This window comes from Rousettus aegyptiacus, unplaced genomic scaffold (assembly GCF_014176215.1).
Source record: "Rousettus aegyptiacus isolate mRouAeg1 unplaced genomic scaffold, mRouAeg1.p scaffold_m13_p_7, whole genome shotgun sequence".
Classification (NCBI taxonomy): Eukaryota; Metazoa; Chordata; class Mammalia; order Chiroptera; family Pteropodidae; genus Rousettus; species Rousettus aegyptiacus.
Window position 1 is genome coordinate 18,418,562 of NW_023416310.1, and position 24,141 is coordinate 18,442,702.

The window sequence follows — 24,141 nt, forward strand, 5'->3', positions numbered from 1 at the left end:
TATCATACAAGATATTCTGAATAGATACTTGAAATTCAGGGAAGCTTTTAAGAAATTAGAGGATTAAAGTTTTTAAAGATATTGTACATGTTTAATAACCTCTACTATCAAGATTGACAGTTCATGTAACTTAATCAATTTATAATATTGAATATTTAATGAAAAAATAAGACGTATCAGTTTATAAACATTTAGTCTTACTACAGCTTTCCTTTATATCATTTTAATTTCTTGTTAGATTGTACCACTTTTTAAAATATTTCCACTTCATCGTATTTCATTTCATATAAAAATATATTTAGTGTTCATAGCATCTTTTTGATGGAAGCTATTAACAATTATTTTACAACGTTATGTCTTTTAATTTTTAGCTATGTGTTAGACCTATGTAACGTTCTAGGTGCTAGGGTTATATGTCTGATATAAAACCAGGTCTGCCTTCTTACAGCTTAAATTCTGGTGGATACATTTATTTAGTCAGTACTATCATACTGAATATACTTTAATTTTTTAAATTGTAATAAATGAGATAAGGGGAAAAAATGAGAAAGAAGGAACTACTTGTAGTTAGATTGGACCAGAGTTTGAGAACGGGCAGGAGCAGGTAGATTATCAAGTGATTATTATGTATAAGGATTGCATGAATTTGAAATGTGAGGATTCCTGGCATCACTGATTCCAACTTCCATTATTTCACGTATGAGGAAACATGCACTGTTTGCATTAATCTCAGTTACACAACTAGTTAGTGTTAGAGCTAGGTGTCAGGGAACATGCTGCTACGTAAAACAGTGTTTATCCTCTTTTTTTTTTAAATAAAAAAATAACGGTTAAGTTTATCTAACTTTAAAATATTATGGAGAATTAAATTGTATTTTATTTTTCCAAAACTCCTCCAGTGTTTTATGATCATACCAAATCAGGATGGAATAAAATAACATGTAGAAGTGTTAACAAAACATTCTAAAACTTCAAGTTACTTAATGTGATTTTCACTATCATTTTTTTTATTGATGAGGTAGCAGTCTGGGAAAGCAGTTTTTTATGAATTGGTACAAGTTTGTTTTTAGCTTTAGGGTTTTTGGTTTGTTTGTAGTTTTGGTTTTTTTTCATCCACTTTAGCATTTGCTGTGCTGGTCATTAGAAGCATAACTTTTTGGGTTATTTAACTTCTGAGTATGAGTTTTTTTGTTTTGAAATGGGATAATTAATCAGGTGGTTTATGAAAATCAATGTGTAAGTTCTTCGTACTTTTGAAAGTATCATAAAGATATTTTTTGTAATTCAAGTGAATCCTTTTATATTGAATTAAATAAACCTAATATAAGTTTATAACGGAGAAGATTATTAATAGACTTATAATTTTCAATTTAAAGTAAATATCAAGACTTAAAAATTAATTGGTTTCCTCCTATCACTGTAAATTTTTTTTTCATAGGAAAATTTACAACAACATAGCATTTGATTTGACACTTGATACTTTTTAAATAAAAAATTCTATAAATAGTATCAGTAAGCAGCTTTCAATGAAATTTCATTTCTCTTTAGGTTGGTCCAACTGCTACACAAGCTATGCAAGAATTTCTTACCCGATTACAAGTGCATCTTTCTTCAACATGTCCTCAGATATTCAGTGAATTTTTGCTCAAGCTAATTCATATACTTTCAACAGAAAGGTAAATTCACATATATTCCTGATGTATAAGAAATATGTAATCCTCCAAATAAACTTTCCCTTACTGTTGTTTGAGATATATTTGGGGACAGATAAATAGGAGGCTATTAGGATTAAAGGGAAAGGGTTTATTGATGTGTTTTCAGATTTGTTTCATTTTATTTCATTATGGCTCTACCAGATCCTGAACTAATATCTCTGTTATGAAAAAGAATATAAGCCTTTGCTTGCTTTTAATGTTTTCATAGATTAATTATTATAACCTCCTAGGTAAAATTTACTTGAAGCTGTTTAAAGTGTTCTAGAATGCAGATTGAGAATTAAAGCTACCATCTTTTTCATTCAAAAACTAATATGTGATAAGAGAACCTGGAAAAGATAGCTTAAAAAAGATTAAATACTAATCTCATGTAGAAACCCTAAATAAATTTATTAAAAAAAATCTGTGACACTATGTTAAAAGAATAAATTTTGACCGTGATGGGTTGGTTCTTAAAATGCAAGAATAGTATCATATAATACATATTGTATTAGAGAATCATTTTTATTATACTTTTAAGATATTTCATAAAATCCTGCATTTCTTTCTGATAATAATTTTTAATGTAATATAAACAGTGTCATCTTATTTAAAATTACAAAAATATTAGATGATGAATAAACCAAACTGGCATGTTTGAATATTTTAAGAATGCTCATTAAATCAGGAATAAGTTAAAATTTAAAAAAATATGTATATTAGGGGATCATTGAAATTATTTACAATCACATGATTCTTTAAAAATTAATTTTAAAGTATTAGAAATTTTTTACAAGGTGTAATTGATAAAATTTTACTTAAATAAATGATTTATTCATAAGGTTTTTTCTAATAAAACTGAAAATTACCCATACCTAGTATAAAAATTAATGCGCAGAATTTATATGGAGACATGCTTTCATAGCTACAGAAAATTTTCTCTCAGATACTGTCCTCGTTTGTGTTTTCTTCCCCTTTTATTCCTTCTTAATACACTAATTTGTAGTTGAGCTCTTTTGTAGTATATACATAGTGGAGAACAGGAGTAAGAAGGTGCGGATTCACAAAACCAAGGGTGTGCATTACGATTTGCATTCATGTATTTGGAAAACTAACGTGAGGATTTTGTGAGATTTTGGATGATATATACTTAAAATTAGCTGACAAGCAAAAATCAATCACTATTTCTTTTATTTTTACGTCTACTAGAGTCTTTAAAAAAGTCTATCTCAGACCTTTGCAGATATTTACTATTTTTTTTTCTTAACAGTATCATAAAGCAGTTTTTAATTTAGATTGTCTTGTCAACTTTTTCTTTATTATTATTTTTGTGTCATAAACAATGCTTGCCTAATGCAGTGTAATACAGATGGTCCCCTATGTTTTCTTCTAGAAATATTATGGTTTTAGGTTTTATATCTAGGTTTATGTGGAGTTAAATTTTGCATTTGGGTCAAAGTTTGTGTGTGTTTGTTTTTTTTTCCCTGTAGGTAGCCAGTTGTTCCTATACCGTTTGCGAAAATGACTTCTTTTAAATTGTATTCTCTTTGAACCCTTTTCAAAAATCAGTCGACCATATTTGTTCTGCTTTATTTTCAGACTCTCTTCTTTACAATTGATGTTTGTGTCCATTTTACAATACCGAATTGCTTTAGTACTTTTATATTTTTCTTAACATCTGGTATTGTGGCTTTTCCAACTTTGTTCTTTTTTTCAGAGTTGTTTTGGCTATCCTAGCTCCTTTGCTTTTCCATATAAATTTTAAAATCAGCTTATTGATTCCCCTTATCCCTGCAAACAACCTGTTGGATTTTGATTGTCAGTCTGAGCATCACTTTGTGAAGATTTGTAGCCTCTTTGAGATTTTTCTTTTTATATAGTTATGTGATCAGTGAAAATAGTCTTATTTCTTCCTTTCCACTGTGTATGTCTCCCTTTACCCCAGTCGTCCTGGTTAGTACCGCCAATGTGATGTTCAGCCAAAATGGTAAAATTTGTTCTTGTATTGTCTCACTCTCACTGGGAAAACATTCAGTTTTTCACAAGTAGAAATGTTATTAGCCGTAGTTTCAGTCATCTTTTCTCATATAAGTATTTGATAGTATCTGTCTCTTAATTGATCTGTTTAGACCACTTTACATTGAATGTAATGTTAATATAGTGCACAGAAATCAATTACTTTGCCAGTTTTCTGTTTGTTTAATCTATTCTTTGTTCCCTTTTAAAGCATATTTTTCGGACTACTTTTGGATTACATAGTTTATTTGAGGAATGTCTCTTTGTTTCCAATATTGGCTTATTATTTACAACTAAAAAATTTTGACTATAGTGTTTGCCCTAGCTTTGCAATATACATCTATATTTCATCACAGTCTACCTTCAAATATTATTACACTTTAACTCACATATGTCAGAACTTTACAGTGTATTTCCAATATTTTTAATATATGTCAGAATTGTACAAAAGTATATTTCCAATTCCATTTTGTGACATAGTTGTCATGTTTACTTTTACATCTGCTGTAAACACATAATACATTCCTACAATTTTTCGCTTTAGATAAACACATATCTTTGAGACACTGAAGTAAATATTTTTGCCTGGAAAGGGACAAGCCTCTTCTAGGGTTGTTAGTTTGAGGTTTTGAGTTACTCTTTTTGGGAGTTGAGCTGAGTTTGGGTTTTGTTGTTGCTATGGTTATTTTTAGTGTTAGATCAGCTTCAAATTGATCTAGTTACCTCTGCTTCAATAGCAGTTAGGTTAGGTACATGAGACTTGTTTCTAATGTTCTTCCTCAGTCCTCAGCTTTTGGTCTGAGCAGGAGAGCATTTCTTTCTCTGCAGTGGCAGGAAACAGCTCATGGTATTTGAGGGTTTTTTTTTCTCGGACACCAAATCCATGGTATCTCTTCAGTACCCTTTCTCTTATCTGACATCAGTTGGTGTCCTACAATTCAGTCCTATTCTGATACTACCCAAAGTTAGCATCAGATTCACAGATTTAATTGCTCAGTCCCACAAGACTGTTCTCACTTTAGGGCCATTTGTAAAGGCCCAGGTCCCCAGGTTCCTCACACTTACATCTGATTTGGCTACAAATTAAAGGGTTCTCACAAGCCCCTCCTCATATTTGATAATCCATTGGAATGACTCACAGAACTCAGGAAAAACACTTTACTTGTGATTACTGGTTTATTATAAAGTATATGACTCAGAAACAGTCACATAGAATTGATGCATAGTGTTGCACAGGGCAAAGTGTTAGGGGTGAGGGAGGGTGCCTGTAAATAGGTGTGAACTTTAAGAGTTCTGTGTTTTCACCCTTGTATACCTTGTGTTTTCCTGTGTTTAGCAGTTTGTTAAATATTTTAGCGGAATTCTTCTTACCCATTTGTATATTGCTAGCATCTCTTTTTACTAAATTCTGCCATAGGAAAGCCAATGTTTATATTCTAGGTCCATGGAGGTGCCTGTGTTTTAATGTATTTCAGGCTTTTTGGTACGCTTTGACCTCAGCAGTCTGATGGGTTCAAGAGAAGTATGACTTTGTAGTTAATTTGGCTTTTTATTTTTGTTAGATTGGAGGTGGTGATCTTCCTAGCTTTCTGTATCTTAGGCATAAGCAGAAGTTGAGGCCATTTAAATTTGATGCATAAGAGTCATAAGATTGATTTAATTTTCAAAAACCAAAATCAGTAGGGAATGTTAAAAATAGCAATGTTTGAGGATATTACAGAGCTCATTTCATTATGAGGAATGCCTTGTGATATTTAAATATTTTTGTCTGTAGCTTCAGAATCACTCCTTTGATTTACTTGTCATTTAGTTTTCTATTTGAAGGATCATTTTTGATTTTGTGTAAAGTAGGCAGGAACAAGAAGGGCTTAGGAAGAGATGGAACCCATTTGCTACAAATGAAATATTGAATACCAAACATTTATTGTTTGGCTTTTTTGTATTGTAATTTGTAATTAACTTCTTTCAGAAGATTTTTAAATGGGCTAATTTTTAATTCTTTTTCTTTTTCTGCAGGGGTGCCTTCCAGACAGGCCAAGGACCTCTTGATGCCCAAGTAAAGCTCTTAGAATTTACTCTGGAGCAGAACTTTGAAGTCGTTTCAGTTAGTACTATTTCTGCTGTGATAGAGTCTGTCACCTTTTTAGTGCACCACTATATCACTTGCTCTGACAAAGTGATGTCTCGAAGTGGATCAGATAGCTCAGTGGGTGCTCGAGCATGCTTTGGGGGACTCTTTGCCAACCTTATTCGTCCAGGTGATGCAAAAGCAGTTTGTGGAGAAATGACAAGAGATCAACTTATGTTTGATTTGTTAAAACTGGTTAACATTTTAGTACAGCTGCCTCTTTCGGGCAATAGGGAATACAGTGCAAGAGTGTCTGTGACCACCAATACGACAGACAGTGTTTCAGATGAAGAAAAAGTCTCAGGAAGCAAAGATGGTAATGGAAGCAGTAGTAGTATTCAAGGATCACCTGCATATGTCGCTGATTTAGTGTTAGCCAACCAACAGATTATGAGCCAGATTTTGTCTGCTCTGGGCCTCTGTAATAGTAGTGCCATGGCGATGATAATTGGTACGTATTGAGAATATTAATTTTATAACTTTTTTTCTGGTACTATATCTCTTTTCTTTTGCAGTATATGAATTCATTTTCTTTTGACTTTATAGAGTAGAGGTACTTTATTATAAACTTAGCATGCACGATTTTTTACTAGTGAAAAATTATAGAGTGGCTTCACTCAATAAATGAAATTAAAATATTGAAAAATTTAAATTTTTTTTAAAATTGGAAAATACTAACAAAATAATGTCAATTAAATTAAGAAAAAATATCAGTACCATAAAACAGGTACTATATTTTATAGCCACATATCTCTAACATTTCTTTTTTTTTTTTAATTCTTTAACGTCACCACATATTAACCCTTTCTGCCCCATCTGTCTCCCTCCTCCCCATTTCCCCTCTAATGTTTTAAAAATGAAGAATTTCATATCAAATTTTGTTTTAGGGAACCAAATTTATTCACATTTTCTTAAAAAGTAAAATATGAAATTTTATTTAAGACGTGGCAGTTTCTATGACATATATCAATGTAAAATTTATATATCGTTAATTAACTTTTCTATTTAAAAGCTAATATATAGTGTTAATTTTTTTAAATAATTGAACTATTGTAAATTGTGACAAAATCTATTCTTGATGTATTTTTGTTTGTTAGTATTTCTTTGTGTAAGGGAAATAGTCATATTTTTTATTACATGTTTATAAGTATAGTTATATAACAATATCAGATATTTTTGTTTCCTTCTTGACATTTGGCTAATATTTAGGATTATGTTCCTTAGTCATATAACAAAACAACTTTTTATTGTTACTAACACTAGAGATATCTTATATATAAATCAGATAACCCAAAGAACATGCTCTTTTGAATGTTATGGTAGATATTTTGATTTCTAGGTATATACATATGTTTGTATACACACACATACACACACAGATAGCTATTAATTTACCTGTCCTTCAGTGGTTTTGGAAAAAAAATGGCCTTTATAAGCCTGTTTTAATTATTATTGGCTAGTAAAAATATACTTTTGTAAAAAAAAAATGTGTAATCTTTTTATTTAAACTAGGGGCAAGTGGATTACATCTCACCAAACATGAAAACTTTCATGGTGGGTTAGATGCCATATCAGTTGGGGATGGATTATTTACCATACTGACAACCCTTAGTAAAAAAGCTTCTACTGTCCACATGATGCTGCAGCCAATTTTAACCTACATGGCCTGTGGATACATGGGCAGACAAGTAAGTTCATTCTAACAATAGTTGCAGTTATTTAAGTAGTTTTTAGTAATGAGAGTAGAAAATTATTTATAGGACAGAGACAGAGTTTTTATGTTATATACTAGAAAATGGACAACATCAGATTAGGATTATTGATTATTAATAGAAGATGGAGGGTAAAGTTTCTTTTAAGTGCTATTGTCAAAGAGGACCACAGTTGTATAAGAATAAAACATTTAACATATTCTTAAATTTTAGATTTTTTTCCATTGTCCTGCTTAGTTCTTTCCTTTTCCCCCAAAATAGCATAACTGAATACCAAAATGTTGTCTATAGATGTTATACAGGAAAATTTAATGAATATTTTCTTCAAGCTTATGTTGTCTATTTAGTTTCCTTTCAATTAAAAGGGATTAGGGTAATTTTAAAAGAAAAAAATGTTTAGAATATTTCTGCTTTTTATATTTCCCTTTTAAGAAATGAAATTTTAGAAACGAGTGTACTTATTTATTTATTTAAAACAAAAACAAAAACAAAAAAACCTCCTACAGCATCTGGTATTCCAAGGTGGTCTTCCATCTAAGTACTAACTAGACCCCACCCTGCTTAGCTTCCAAGGTTGGGCACGTTCATTGTGGCATGGCCGTAGGCTCAGTATGCTTATTTTAACTTCTAGTTCATTTATCATTTTTTTCAAATGCAGATTTGAAACATAAATTTTTAAGAAATGTTTTATATATGAATGTAGTTATCATTTTTTTAAATATTTATTACACGTTTATATATTTCTCCACTGGAAGATACAAAGATATTTGAGGAAGATTAATTTTTAAATGAAATTAGTGTTTAGTGGGAAACAAAATCAATGCACATTAATTTAAGGTAGAAATGATAATAGGTAAAAACAGTTGCGTAAAAATTTGCTCAGAATTCAGGAGACGACTGTTTACTTCCTCTTTGATTCAGGTAAGACATTTTGGCAGATTTTTGGGGTTTAATGACTTAGATTAAGGCTGACATTTTATAATTATAAAAGAATTTCTATATGAAGTTTAGTTGTCCTAATTCATAGGAAAGTAATAATCGCTATTTTAATATTCTACATGTATTGTTTTTAGGGCTCTCTTGCTACTTGCCAGTTATCTGAACCATTATTGTGGTTTATTTTGAGAGTTTTGGATACTAGTGATGCCTTGAAAGCATTCCATGATATGGGTAAGATAAAAAACCAAAAATTATCATTTAAGTATAATCACTTGATATACTTAATGTTCTTATTTTTGTAGTCTTCTATGAAAGTTGATTTGATGTCAAGCCATCTGTTTTAAGATAATTTTCATTTGCTATTCTTTGTAAATTTAGGTGGTGTTCAGCTCATTTGTAACAATATGGTTACTAGTACAAGGGCTATTGTAAACACTGCAAGAAGTATGGTATCAACTATCATGAAATTTCTTGACTGTGGTCCAAATAAAGCTGTTGACAGCACTTTGAAAACAAGAATACTAGCTTCTGAGCCTGACAATGCAGAAGGGATCCATAACTTCGCACCCCTGGGTAAGAAGAGAGATTTTAAACCTGTTATAAATTTATGTAGTTTATTATTTATGTAATTTATGTTGTAATGAAGCAAAAATAGTTGTCGAAGTAAGTTGATCATGTTATAATATTACCATTTTAATTAAAAACAGTTGATTTAAAAGTAGTGTTTTTTGAAACATGCTGATTAATAGTTCTTTAGCAGTAAAATTTCTTTTTGAATTTAAAGCACAGTTTAAGAAACTAGCAAATTAAGTCATTTTTCACTGTAAATGTTATTTGGTTTTAGAGAACTTGTTCCTTATTTTGAGGGGCGTTTTCTCTTTAAGAAGCTTCAAAATTAGATAGTTACTCCTTTTTCCAGTTTACATAGTTTCTTTTTATTTTACTTTTTTTTTTCATATTTCTAACTCATGAGCATTGACAACTGAGAATAAAAGTGATCACTTTCAGAGTGTAGACTGTATTGGACATCGCTTTTTACTTAAGTCATTTGGGAATTATTATGCTATATTTTTTATGCTATTTTCATTTGACATGCGAATATAAATAAAGTAGGCAGCAGTTAAAAATGAACTTGTCACTTTGCCAGTTTACTGGATGAACTGATGTGTTGTGAATATTGTGACAAATCATGCTAAATGTACCAAGTACATTCATAGTATCAAATCTTGATTTTTTTAATGGATATTTCTAGTGTAATTATGATTTGAATAGTTCTTGATTCTTTATTGGGATTCTTTGGTTTTATTTTATTCAAAATATCTTCCGTAGGTACAATTACATCTAGCAGTCCTACTGCCCAACCAGCTGAGGTGCTTTTGCAAGCCACACCACCCCATAGAAGAGCTCGCTCTGCCGCTTGGTCCTACATCTTCCTGCCAGAGGAGGCTTGGTGTGACCTTACCATTCACCTTCCTGCAGCAGTACTTCTTAAAGAGATACATATCCAACCTCACCTTGCGTCTCTTGCAAGTGAGTAATATTTTTTGTAAAGACATATCATAATAATAAACTATAATGTAGGAACATTTAAAAGTGAAAAAATGTATAGCAGACAGCTTAGACATGATTTCCAGATTGCTTAATTTTGATGATTTTAGCATAGTATTCACTATTACCGCCAAATCATTTCCCATGAAATGAAAGGTCATGGCTGTTCCCCTCAAATAAATAGGATGTTTGATGAAATCCAAACAGATATATTCCAGTTAATACTATTTTGCCTTTTTTCTTTCTCCAAATTTATTAAACTTTTGCATTAAGTCGAAATGAGTTAAGTTATACACCTGTGAATAGAAATCTTAGTTTTTCCAGCCTGATCCTCTGTACTAGCCCTGTAATGTGAAGTTAGCATAGATTTATTTGTGTGTGCCAGCCACCCCCAATGTAAGATAATTACATCAGTAAAGAATTTTTTTTTTTAAATTAAAATACTTTTTGTGTAATATTTTAAGTATTTGAGTATGACTTTTTATTTCTAATGTTTTGAGTATCATTTATTTGATGCCTTTTCACTGAGTATTATTATAGCTTTTCAAGGTTAAGAATTCAAAAGAATTTTTAGAAAGGTTATAAGAGGAGCAGGTACTCCTCTGGAATGTCCACTTTACTGGGATTTCTACTAACTTATGAAGTCTAGTTTACTTTTTCTTTAGTAATGGTTTGATTTTCTCTTCTTACAGCCTGCCCATCCTCAGTGTCTGTTGAAGTAAGTGCAGATGGGGTAAATATGCTGCCTTTGTCCACTCCCGTTGTCACAAGTGGTCTCACCTACATAAAAATTCAGCTCGTAAAAGCTGAAGTGGCCTCTGCTGTCTGCCTTAGACTCCATCGTCCACGAGATGCCAGCACATTAGGCCTTTCACAAATTAAGTTACTGGGCCTCACTGCTTTTGGTACCACGTCTTCAGCAACAGTTAATAATCCCTTTCTTCCATCTGAAGATCAGGTATCTAAAACAAGGTATGTTTATTTCTCATTCATAAAATTATTTCGTGGTTTCTTTTTTACGGTTTAAGTTGTTTTTTATTCCGTAAGTATCATAATTTAAGTATATTAAAGACAATTCTATAGAAACAGAACCTGAGGCTAGTTAAATTTGAGATTTATGAGTGTTTAATCCTTGAAACGATCTACAATGTGGTATAAGTAAATATGGGTTTCAGTTATTTGGATTGGAGTCTAATATAAGAATACATCTGAACCATATGAGCTGACCATATAAACCAGGCAGCTAGACTTATATGGCAGCTCTTAAGTGCCAGTCAGCAGAAGAGTTAGAGTCAAACCTTATAAACCAAACAAATATGGACCTGAATATATTCTTAAATTTGCATTCTTGTAGATTTTGGTGGCTGAAATTTATTAAAAGTTTTACCTGATAAAAAAGTTTAGGATATTGGTTTTTTTATTCTTAAGCTGCTAAGACTTTGCATTTTTGCAAGTCTGTAATCTTATGTGGTTAGTATTTAGAAATATAAATATGTGTATATATATAAAATCATTTCCTGACTAATTTTTCAAAAAAGCATGTTGTTAACGCTTAAGTACTTTTATTTGTTATGTCAGAGAGGAAACTTGCTGTTTTAAATTTTTACTGACAATAATGGTATTCTGAAACTTTCAATTTTTTACATAGATTGATGCTCTTTATGAAACAGCACGCTGATCTTTAAGAAGTTTTGTTTTATTCCTGAAATAATTCGAGCTACTTAAACTTACCATATAAGCTACTTTGTGTTGTGTATTTCAGTATTGGATGGTTACGGTTATTACATCATTGCCTTACTCACATAAGTGATCTGGAAGGAATGATGGCAAGTGCAGCTGCACCCACTGCTAATCTGCTACAGACTTGTGCTGCCTTATTGATGTCCCCATACTGTGGAATGCATTCACCCAACATTGAGGTCGTGCTTGTAAAGATAGGACTGCAGTCCACTAGAATTGGCCTGAAGCTTATAGACATTCTACTGAGAAATTGTGCAGCATCAGGCAGTGATCCTACAGGTGACAGTTAACTTTAATTTTAATTTTTATAGTTGAACAATGTGATATTTGTGATTAATTATTTCTGAAATTAACTTCTATACAGCTTCCTTATTTTTGGAATTTGTTTTTTGTTGAAATTTACAAAAGTATTTTCCATTTTTATTTAAGAAAATTTTTAAATTATAGTTTATCTTCAGTATTATTTTATATAGTTTCAGGTGTGCAACATAGTGGTTAGACATTTATATAATTTACAAAGTGATCCCCATGTTTAGTCTAGTACCCACCTAGCTATAACAAAATTATAGACAATGTTCCCTATGTGGTACTTTATATCCCCATGACCATTTTGTAACAACCAATTTGTACAGAAGAATTACTTTTAATGAATAATTTAAAATTATATTGAGCAAATATTCCCATCCCATTTGCTTATTTAGCAAACCTTTTCTTTTGATTCTTTGTGCAAGATTTGAATAGCCCTTTACTTTTTGGAAGACTGAATGGACTCTCTTCTGACTCTACGATAGATATTCTTTACCAGCTTGGAACAACTCAGGATCCTGGAACAAAAGACAGGTATATAATAATCTCATTTTAAAAATAAGGTCACATATATACATAATAACATGTAGAGAATATCACTTGTAATACTTTCTCCTTAGATCGTTTTTATAAAAGTTAAGACTGTTTATTAGATTGCATATTTACCTGTATGCTTTCCATATATTTGGACATGTTTTAAGCAAATTTTAACTTAAATAGAATTCTTAATCATTATTGCTTCTGAGGAATGGAATGGACTAGAGTAAAACATTAAATATATTTTTATGCGAACCATGTTGTGACGAAATCTTTATATGTGATGGAAACATTTTAGTTTGATGTAGTCTCATTTCTTTTTTTCTTTTGTTTAATGTAGTTCTTTCTTAATGTCTTCTGCCTTCAAACTGATAAGAGTTCCAAGTATTTTTGAAACATGTTATTGATGATAAATATTTGAGTGATGCTTTGGCATTCTCTAGTTTTATGTATGTCATCTGTATCAGAAGACCATACTTATAGAATGAATATAAATAATCCTTGCGCTAGAGATCGTTTCCTGACTTATGTTACCTTTTAATATTTTGGTTAATTTATATTTAAATTTAATCATTTAATATTTTATTTCTTCATTAATTAACAAATGATTAATTTTTGGCAGTCACTTATTCATTTTGTAGGTATTTACTAAGTGGCTGCTATATGCATGGCACTGTGCTAGATCCTAGAGGGACAAAATTAATTAAGTTTGGCTTTTTGCCCTCAGGGTTGGGGAGACAGAACAGTGCTACTCACAGGGAAGATTTACATAGGTCACTCTTAGGGGTATGGGACAGAGCACCAGGCAGTAAAGGCACCTGGGAAAAATTATTTAATCACTGATAATGTAATAGCTTTCACTTATTTTAGGCTAGTTGCTTTTATATTCTCTTAATTGATTAAAAGTGTTTAAATGATGTTTAACTAAGAAATTTAGTTTCAGTGTGATAGTTTCAAACTATGAAATAGGCTGACTTCTTTTTCATTAAGCTTTTTGCTTTTTATGAACTATGATTGTATTTTACTTAAAAATAGATTGGAATATTTTTTGACAGAGTAAATAGGAATTTGTGCCAGAGTTGAATCATAATGGATAATAGGTTAAAAAACATTTTTAAATTAGTGTTAATTATTTTTCTAGAACAGGTTTCTTGAAATCTCTTATGATTATTCAAGTTTTAATAGTTTTTATCATAAGAAGAAAATTAGATTTAATAAAATTTAAATGATTCAGAGTGTTTCAGAATTGGAGTTAATGACAAGACTGTTAGCTTCTGTGGACTGAGAAAATGTTACTTTTCCTTAATTGCTTCATCTACCTTCTTTTTCTCTGACTTGTCTGTATTTCCTATTACATGAAATTTAAAGTGTATTATTTTTATCCTTCTGTCCTTTGTGGTAGAGAGAGGATTAAGTAGTAGTATATATTTTCCTATTCCCAATTCTCTTACCTGGAAGCAGAGAATCTGGAGATTTGAAATAGAAATTTGAAAGTAAACAGAAACAAATATAGTGTTTTAAGAACTTGACAATGACTCTTATACTGTTTTTTTTTTGTTTTGTTTTGTTTTTTGTTTTTGTTTTTGTTTTAATTCAAACTCCAAAGCGTTGTTGCTTTAAAGATTCTTTTGCTCTCCGTGATTCCCAGCTCCAGGGGATTGAGGGTCGGGTGGCACTTGTGAAAATACATATGTTGTACACTCTGTTGTCAGAGTGCACGAAGGTGGGTGGCTGCTACTAGTATTTAATGGATGGAGGCCAAAGGTGTGAAACATACTGTATTGCATGAGATTTTGGACAATGAAAATTGTGTGGATTGTGTGGATTTGTTGTGAGAGAAAATTTAGAACAAGGGTTGGTTAAGCTGTATATCCCATAATTCTAGCTATTTACGTATTTTGTTAAAATTAGGTAAGAATTCATCAGTGTTTATTTGTTGAATTATACTTGTGCTATCTCAAACATTTTCATGGGTTAAGATTGGTAAGGCTATTGGAAAACTAGAACTACTGTATCCTTTTTGCTCATATGTTTTTTCCCCTCCTATTTTAGATTAAAATTATCAAGAGCAATTAGTATATTATTCTCAGTAAACACATTACTTGCATGCAGTGTGATGTTTATCTATATTAAATGTCAGTTGCAGTATAATTGGTTATTTGAATTCCTTTTCTTCTTTTAAGAATTCAGGCCTTGTTAAAATGGGTCAGTGATTCTGCAAGAGTGGCTGCAATGAAGAGAAGTGGCAGGATGAGCTACATGTGCCCTAACTCTTCAGCAATAGAGTATGGTCTTCTAATGCCATCTCCTTCTCATTTGCACTGTGTAGCAGCAATTCTGTGGCATAGTTATGAACTGCTTGTAGAGTACGATTTACCAGCACTACTAGATCGAGACCTTTTTGAGTAAGTATGATTTGTGACATCCTTCCCCCTTACCCCCCATAATAGATTACTTAGGTTTTCACTGGATGAAATTATTTTATATGGTTTTCGGGTTAAATGTAATTGTTTAATTTGTATGTTCTGCAGTTCTTAGTGTTTATCCTGTTTGGAAATTTATCCATCAGATTCTTTGTCCAATATGCAAGTGTGGAGGAAAAGTAGAGACAGAAATTTTGAAAGACTATATCAGACAGTTTTTATAATTCGTTCATTACTTTTTAGAAACCTGTTATGATTGTTCTGATAAGTAGTTTCCACTACCAATATTTCTTCACCATACTCAGCTAAGGCTTTGCTGAACTTGCTTCCTGATAATTGTGAAGTTTGTAGCAGAACATTATATTTATTTCTGGAGATTTCCACAACACATAAGCTTTGGCATTTTGCCCTCCACTCTGTTATTTTCATATATGGCTCTACAAGTTGGCATAACACATCACTAATTAGTGAAACTCACTGATAGTTTTTGATTTGCAAAGATAATTTAAGCCATCAGTCATATCAGATTTGATCTAAACATTTCCTTGGTATAATTTTTCATTGTTTCTTTATGTGACTTTTTTGAGGTCACACAGAGAATAGTAGAAGCACTGTAATATAGATCACTTGGTTTTCTGTACTTATTTTAAAAGTCTAACTTCCAGTTTATGTAACTACTTAAATAATGTATGTCACAAGCAGTCTTCTTGAAATCATGTTATAATGTAATGATATTTATTTCAAATAAACTATAATTTTCATCAGAGTATAGATCTCTAATAGAAATATTTGGAACAGTGAGATCTTTCTAAAAAAATATATATGCTTGTTAACATGATATTTTTTATTCCCCTAGGTTACTTTTTAATTGGTCCATGTCTCTTCCTTGCAACATGGTTTTGAAGAAAGCTGTTGACAGTCTACTTTGCTCAATGTGTCACATACACCCAAGTTATTTTTCTTTGCTCATGGGCTGGATGGGAATTACCCCTCCTCCAGTGCAGTGTCACCACAGACTATCCATGACAGATGATAGCAAAAAGCAAGACCTTAGTTCATCTTTAACAGATGATTCTAAAAATGCACAAGCGCCTCTTGCACTAACTGAATCACATCTGGCAACCCTTGCTTCTTCTTCTCAATCTCCAGAAGCTATCAAACAATTATTGGATTCAGGTTTGCCTTCTCTTCTTGTGAGGAGTCTGGCTAATTTCTGCTTTAGTCACATTTCTTACTCAGAAAGCATCGCTCAGTCAATAGATGCTTCCCAGGACAAACTCAGGCGGCATCATGTTCCACAACAATGTAATAAGATGCCTATCACAGCAGACCTGGTTGCGCCTGTTCTTAGGTTTTTGACAGAAGTTGGCAATAGCCATATTATGAAAGATTGGCTTGGTGGGTCTGAAGTCAATCCACTGTGGACAGCACTTCTGTTTTTACTGTGTCACTCTGGGTCTACTTCTGGAGGACATAACTTAGGTGCACAACAGACCAGTGCAAGAGCAGCTTCTCTTTCTTCAGCTACTACAACAGGATTGACTACTCAACAGAGGACAGCAATTGAGAATGCAACTGTTGCATTCTTTCTGCAGTGCATTTCATGCCACCCTAATAATCAAAAGCTGATGGCACAGGTAAAAGTAGAAAAACTGGCTTATGTTTTAGGTGTCTCATTATTTTATTACGTTATCAGATAGCACTAGTGAAATTAGTTACGAAAGTCATGTATTAAGGCCAGGTGATGGTAAAGTTTGGAGTTGGTTGTATTTGAGGATCTGAATTTAAACCGTGATTAAAATATAGTACTTATATGTCCTTCATCCTCCCCTCAGTTATTATATAAATCAGGCATTTTTTTTGCTATAATAATGAGTAAATTCACCGAGATTTTAGGTATAGACCGTATACTTCTCCTTTTTAAAAACTCTTCGAAATAATAAGAACAGACCCAGATAACAAACACTCGAGCTGGTGGAACAGGACTGACCACTCAAAGGTGATCATGTAGTGCCACATATACTTTGAGGCATTGCATTTTTTGGTAACTGGATTGCTATAAGTGTTAGTTTAATTCTAATGAAGAAGACATTAGAGTAGATTTTAGATAGGAGACTCCTGAAAAATCACATTAAAAATATGAAGGAAGATTTTATTCTATTAAGTCTATGGGTTAAAAATCACGAAAGTTGAAGTTATTTCAAGAATAACTGCTTTTTGCCAGATTCTTCTTTCTAGCTGTTTGTAGCTTTAGCAAGTCGTTTAACATACAAAATAGGGTTAGTAATACCTGCTTCAAACATTTTTTTAAGAGGATTAAATATTATATTGTATGCAAAGTACTTAGCATAGAGTCTGAGACTTGGTAGACATCAATAAATATCAATTTATTTTTACCTCCTTTATAGTGCTATTTTAGGTCAAACTTATTAATATTGAAAGGATAGATACCATAATTTTCAAAAAATACTGAATGAGTTAACTTTTTAAGAACAGCAGATACTTTACCGCCTAAACTAATTAATTATTGGGAAACTAAATCTGCTTAATGTGCTTAGTTAAAAAGAAATGCTTAAATTACCAATATTAACTAAGGCTATGAACGGGTATTTGAAAATTTAATTTGTGGTTTTAGGTAGCATCATACTTTGTGTTCCATTGCTTTCATAATTTTTATTGTATTGTAACCACATTGATACCGACTAAAGTTAAAAGTAAGTTGGTTATGCTGGGAATTCATAAAAACCCTGCAGTAGTAGTAATTTCTCTTATCCACAGACATTTTTGTTGTACTTTTAACTTTTTATCTACTTCTGTGTTCATATATTTCAAGATGAAATAAGTATTCTTTAATTGCTGATCTGATGTATTCAGATATAGTTAATTCACATTCTTAATTTTCCTCTTTATTCTTTAAAGTACAAAGCTGCAAATAAATACCGCATTTAACTTTGAGATCTCTTGCCTTGCCAGGTTCTCTGTGAGCTATTTCAGACGTCTCCTCAGAGAGGGAACCTTCCAACGTCCGGGAACATTTCAGGGTTTATACGTAGATTATTTTTGCAGTTGATGCTAGAGGATGAGAAGGTGACAATGTTTCTTCAGTCTCCCTGTCCAGTGAGTTTTCAAGTTAAATTAATCTTTCATAGTTATCTGTGTTTGTGTAAAGATATAATTTCACATCAGAGCTTGCAGTTATCTCCATTTTCTAATTTCGAATATAGCGAACTAAAACTAGAACAAGTTTTGTACATTATGATCTCTTTTGTACATTATAATCTCTTTCAGATAACCCTCTCTGCCTAGAATAACCTAATTGTACCTTACCTTGAATAGTAAAATGCGATATGGGGAAAAGTGACATGTATTAGGTATAATAGTGCTAATGTAAAAGTTGACCAAGACATCACATGATAATGTACCACTTTTAAAACGAGCTTGCTATATATTTTATATGCACTGTTAAATTTTTCATCTTTTTATGCCTTTGAAATTTTTCATAATGATACGTATTTCAAAAAAAATCACATCTTGCTTTTTTAAAATTCATTTTCAGCTCTACAAAGGTAGAATTAATGCTACTAGCCATGTCATCCAGCATCCAATGTATGGAGCAGGCCACAAGTTCCGTACTCTTCATCTGCCAGTCTCAACAACATTATCGGAAGTTCTTGACAGAGTGTCAGGTAAATTAGATTTAAGTATTAATTTTTCTTTAATCTTATATAGATGTATATGGAATTTTATTACTTTTATAACTTTATTTTACTGCATTCATTCACTAATGTAATGACTAGAAAAGGTCAAGATAACTTCACATTTTGAAGCGTGAGTAAGTAGCTGATGAAGCAGAAAAAATGTACATTCCAGCACCTGTAATTATTTGATATAATTTGTTTATGTGTGTTAATGACAGAATGGATAGTTGGAAATGTCAACAAGCTGTTAGAAGCCATTAATGGAATTTTCTCACAATTACCATCTGGCTATTTTATAGTAGATGAATTCCAGGGTATTAGGTTGAATGACAGGATTCTAAGTAATAAACAGTTACTAAATCTGGGAGGTAAATGAGTGGTCAAAAGATAAAAATAAGTAGGTAGAGTTGATTGGTGTGACCTTTTTGTTTAGAGTGTCAGTGAAGGAAGCACAGAGACCTTTTTGCTGGATTTCTTGCCCCTGTTATAGAAGTGCTCAGATGATGCCTTTAAACAACATACAAGTTATTAACGTATTAAAAACTTACAGTTTTTGATGGCAGAATGCAGATCAACTGTGGATGGTTTGAGTTTGTTATCTAGAAATCCTAATCAGTGAATGAATTCATTGAGTATCTGCTAAGTATTTGTAAGCACAGTAATTTGTCCTAGGGATATAAAAGTGAACCAGGCACATATTCTGCCCCTCAAAGTAGTTATGATCTTAATGTATGTTGACAGATTAAAAAACAAGCTGGAAATTTAACTGCATTTTAATGTGAGTATGTTTCTACCGGTATACATTAGAGGGGGTGCCTAAATTATAAGTGACACCGATAATTGAAGGATGTTAGGAGTATCTCAGAAAAAAGCTGAGATGTCTGGTTTTAGACATAATACAAACCTAAAGGTTAGAATAAAAACCTGGGTTGAAGAGATTTTGGAGTTAAGTTAAACCACGTGAATGGATATGATCACTATGAGAAAATAAGGTAGAAAAGATTCTTTTCCAGTTTTAGTCATTGCATCTAACGCAAATGTGTACATAAAATTATATTTTCTTACCTTTTTAAAAAATTACACAATAAAATGGGAGAATACTAAATAAATGAATAACTTTTTTTCTTATATGAAATTGTTTGCCTTATTGTTAGTTAACTTTTCTGAAAATTTGGTTTTACAACTTTTTTCTAACATAGCCCAGAAATTATCCTTTTATATGAAGACAAAAATGAGAAATTAATTAATTAAATGAGGATAGTAAGGAAGTGGGTAAGAGTACTGAAATTTAGTTATTGAGATTTATATGTTTAACTTGATAATGGAAAAAGATAGACATATTACAAAATAACTGTAAATTTAGCATTTGTTTATCTTTCTATAAAAGAATGTTTTAAAATGTAATATTATATTTTTTAAGATAATTTACAGATGAATTTCCTTCATTTTCTGAAAATTAAAAAAAAATAAACTAATTGATTTGGAAAAATATTATATCCTAGTAAAAAATCCAAAAAGAATTGTCCTGAGCAAACATCATAAAGAAAATGCTGAATTTAACCTCTAATTATCAATGTTTTTGGTCTTTTAAAAGTGTGTTTATAATCTTTAGCTAATATGTCTTGTGATGTTTACATGTGTGTATATATTTTATTAGCATATATAAAAAACAAGTAATCCTAAATTAATCAGTAATTTCACCCACTTCCTATAGCTTTGGACAATATTGTTTTCAATATTATGTGTCAGTATTTTGGCTTTTACAGATTTATGTCATAAATTTTACACAGTTTGAGTACTATGTGCCTTGCAGTTTTTCTCATGTTTCTTATGATTTGGCTTCATTGACTTACTTGAATTTGTGGATTTATAGATGTCATGAAATTGGAAAATTTTTTGACCATTATTTATTTTCTCAGATATCTTCTGTCTTCCCATCTCCTCTCATTTGATGATGCCAATTCCACATTTATTAGGCCTCTTGAAATTGTTTTCACTGAACCTTTGTTCCTTTTTCCCAGTATTTTTTTCTTCTTTTTAAAATTCTGGGTGTCTAATCTTTTAGGTTTTTTATTTGGTTCTTTTTTATATCTCCTTATCCCACTTTCCTCTATCATCTTGAACATATTGGTCTTTTTTTTTTTTTTTCCCCTTCCTATTTTGGGTTGTATATTATTGCTTCTTTATTTGCCTGGAAAATTTTATTGGATGCAGACAATATGAAATTTTACTTTTTTGGTGCTGGATATTTTGTCCTGAGATGTATTTCTGTTACTTGAAAACAGATTGTTGCGTCTAGAGCCAGCTTTTACGTTTCGTTAGGTAGGAAGGAACAGAGCAGCTTTTAATCTAGGGCAGAACGTATTGTAATGGTGGAAATTTTTTATAAACCTATTCTGTCTGGTACAGTAGCTATTGAACATGATATTATCTGGTGAGACTAAGGAACTAAATTTTAAATTTTAATGAATTTTAATTAGGTACTGTATTGGAATAGAAACAGGGTGCTGCCATATTTGAAAATTGAAGTCTAGGACTAATTTGGCTTCACTACTGAGACACAGCCCTTCTGAGAACTCTGTTAGAAATTCATTAGGCATTGGGAGTACTAGGTATTCCAACTCTCATTTTAGACCCTGAGTTGGTTCACCTCCCAATTTTGGGTAGTACTTTTCCTGACCTTGGATTGTTTCTTGACATATAATGCTCATCAGTATGCACTAAAGACTCAAAGGAGACACTCTGTAGATCTCTGGAGCTTGCTTGCTGTGCAGTCTTTCTCCTTGGCAATTTACCCTATGAACTGCAGCTGGCTGGCTGCCTTTCAGCTCTGTATCTTCACCGAAGGTGACGCTTGGGTTGTGCTGAACTGTGGCCTAGGAAACTCTAGGCAGTAAAGTAGAACAATCCTAGGGTTCACCTCATCTGATCCTACTTACAAATATCACTGCCCTGCCTTCCTGATGCCCAATGTCTGAAAACTATTTCATATATTTTCCTAATTTCTAGTTATTTCAGGTGAGGAGAGTAAATCTGGTCTTTCTTATTTTATCTTGGCCAGAATGGATTTTAAGTCAGAACAATTTAAAAAAAAAGTTGAGAAAACTTTTTCTGAGTGATGTCTTTTATTATTTGAATGGCATTTATTGAGATAACACTCTATAAATTCTTATCACCTAATGATCTTTATGTTTTTTTACATGATTATGCTATGAAATAATTGTTTGAGGGTTTTTTTAATTATTACTTAAATATTTTACTCTGGCTTGTGTAACTATTTTTGCCATTTTGGGTTGCTTGGTGGTTTTTGTAAGAAATACATTGTTGCATTATGTATTTATTTATGGTGTTTACAGATTTTTTTAATTTCACAAAAACTGTAAAAAGGCAATCTGCAGTTAGGAAGACGCTCTAGAAATTGAGATCATTGGGATATTTTCAGATACTCAAAGATAGCTGTAACATAGATAATACAAAAGATGCTGTTTTATCATATCATTGCACCTTTTTAACATAATAAATAATTGGATCATTTGCAAGGATTAAATATTAGATTTTGCCTCACAATATTTCTTCTAAATCTATTTACAATGCCTATATATTAGCAATAACATAATCTCGTACAATCTTCCACAGATATGATAGTTTCCCTTCTTAATGATTTTGAAAAGCAATGTTTTTTTACATAATATTGTCTTACAGATACACCAAGCATCACTGCTAAACTAATTAGTGAACAAAAAGATGACAAAGAAAAGAAAAACCATGAAGAGAAAGAAAAAGTTAAGGCAGAAAATGGATTTCAGGACAATTATAGTGTCGTTGTTGCTTCAGGTATGCTTTATGTTTTTTATAATTGTTATTTTGTTTGGGTTTCTATTAAAAACAACAGTTTAGATTTATAGAAACTACATGTATTAAACAGTATTGATACAAAAAGTGACATAATGATGTCTTCATATTAGATATAAAACTATTATACCAGAAATCCATGACTCTTTGACAGTGGAATTATTAACTTTATTTTATATCCAAAGCTGACTGTATTTCACCAGATAATGAACTCGTTTGAATAGTTTAGATATTGAATTTCAGCTTGACAGCATACAGAGAATTATAGTCTTAAGAATCCATTAAATGTTAATGAAGTTTTGTATAACCTCCCTGTTTTTTAAAAAGCAAAAGCTCAGTGAAAAAATAGTCACTAGTTTTCATTTATGTTTTGATGTGTTCATTACATAAAATTAGAAAATAAAAATAATTAAAAGATAATCGGTTGAAAAATGAGTTTTTACTGTTAGGTACAAGAAGAAATAAAAATGGCCAAGATAACGGGTAATTTTGGAGGATATGTTCTTTCACATCGGTGTGATGATTTTAGTTCAAAAGAGAATGCTCAGTGTAGGTTCCCTTAATTCTCAAATAGTAGATTTCTGTTTTCATTCAATTTGTTCTATTTCAGAGAAAAATTAAGAACACATTTCCTACACACATTTGCACAGAACCACTTTCTAGTAAATAGATGGCCATCTGTATCTCATACGCTATAGTAGCCATATTTTTTACTTTCTTGGCAAATAGTTACAAATCCAGCTAAAATACTTCATGTGTTATGAAGGACAAATGAAATCAGGAGATCAGATATTAGAATAACTGTTTTTATCTTTCGTTCTTAGGAATGTGGTGTTGTATTAAAATATCATAGAAACATACTTCATTAGTATGTTGGCTATATAGAATTTTACTGATTCTTTACTTTTAGGGCTAAAATCCCAATCTAAACGTGCTGTGTCAGCTACACCACCTCGCCCGCCATCCAGGAGAGGAAGGACAATGCCTGATAAAACAGGAAGTGCTTCCTCAGGAGCAGAGACTGCCAACAAAATAATTACTGTCCCAGTGTTTCACCTGTTTCACAAATTCTTGGCAGGTAACGTTCACACTAATAAAATATCCTTAAGAAATTTAATAATTCTACAACTATATAAATCAGAAATGTAATCTCCAGAATCATGTTTAATCAGATGCTATTGATGAGATAAATGAGCTACTTACTTTGTTCATACAGTTGCAAAAGAAGTGAGAACAAAAAAGGAGATTAGCCCATTAAATATCCTTTTAACATCATGTTGCACATTTATGCTTTACTAGCTTCCTGAATTTTGCTTTCAATGTGCCATAAAATGATAAGTAAAATTAATGTTTTAGGGAGTTCATGACAAGTTGTATATGAAGCATTATGAGGCAAATTTTCAATAACTAGTTCTAGCAGAAGAACTCTTAGATATGTCACTAATGGTTAAACAGTATTTTCTCCCCAGCTAAAACATATTCTTTGACCGTAATACTTTGTATTGGTCAAGGTGATAACCATTTTACCTCTTTTTGTACTGTATCATA

The 24,141-nt window shown here is 31.5% G+C and overlaps 1 protein-coding gene across 12 annotated transcripts in view; it reads left to right on the forward strand.

The window, feature by feature from the left end:
* Positions 1–24,141, forward strand: part of BIRC6 (baculoviral IAP repeat containing 6) — a 184,843-nt gene that overhangs the window by 104,861 nt on the left and 55,841 nt on the right. For all 12 annotated transcript variants that reach the window (XR_004952019.1, XM_036224567.1, XM_036224569.1 and 9 more), the window contains 15 exons: positions 1,549–1,676; positions 5,727–6,289; positions 7,351–7,526; positions 8,624–8,720; positions 8,868–9,062; positions 9,819–10,019; positions 10,730–11,009; positions 11,800–12,056; positions 12,509–12,617; positions 14,804–15,025; positions 15,900–16,680; positions 18,017–18,160; positions 18,600–18,729; positions 22,444–22,575; positions 23,504–23,671. Coding sequence is in view for 11 of the 12 variants with exons in the window: in XM_036224567.1 (XP_036080460.1) it covers positions 1,549–1,676; positions 5,727–6,289; positions 7,351–7,526; positions 8,624–8,720; positions 8,868–9,062; positions 9,819–10,019; positions 10,730–11,009; positions 11,800–12,056; positions 12,509–12,617; positions 14,804–15,025; positions 15,900–16,680; positions 18,017–18,160; positions 18,600–18,729; positions 22,444–22,575; positions 23,504–23,671 (3,583 nt within the window). In the remaining variant the exon portion in view is untranslated. The remainder of the gene's footprint in view (positions 1–1,548; positions 1,677–5,726; positions 6,290–7,350; positions 7,527–8,623; positions 8,721–8,867; positions 9,063–9,818; positions 10,020–10,729; positions 11,010–11,799; positions 12,057–12,508; positions 12,618–14,803; positions 15,026–15,899; positions 16,681–18,016; positions 18,161–18,599; positions 18,730–22,443; positions 22,576–23,503; positions 23,672–24,141) is intronic.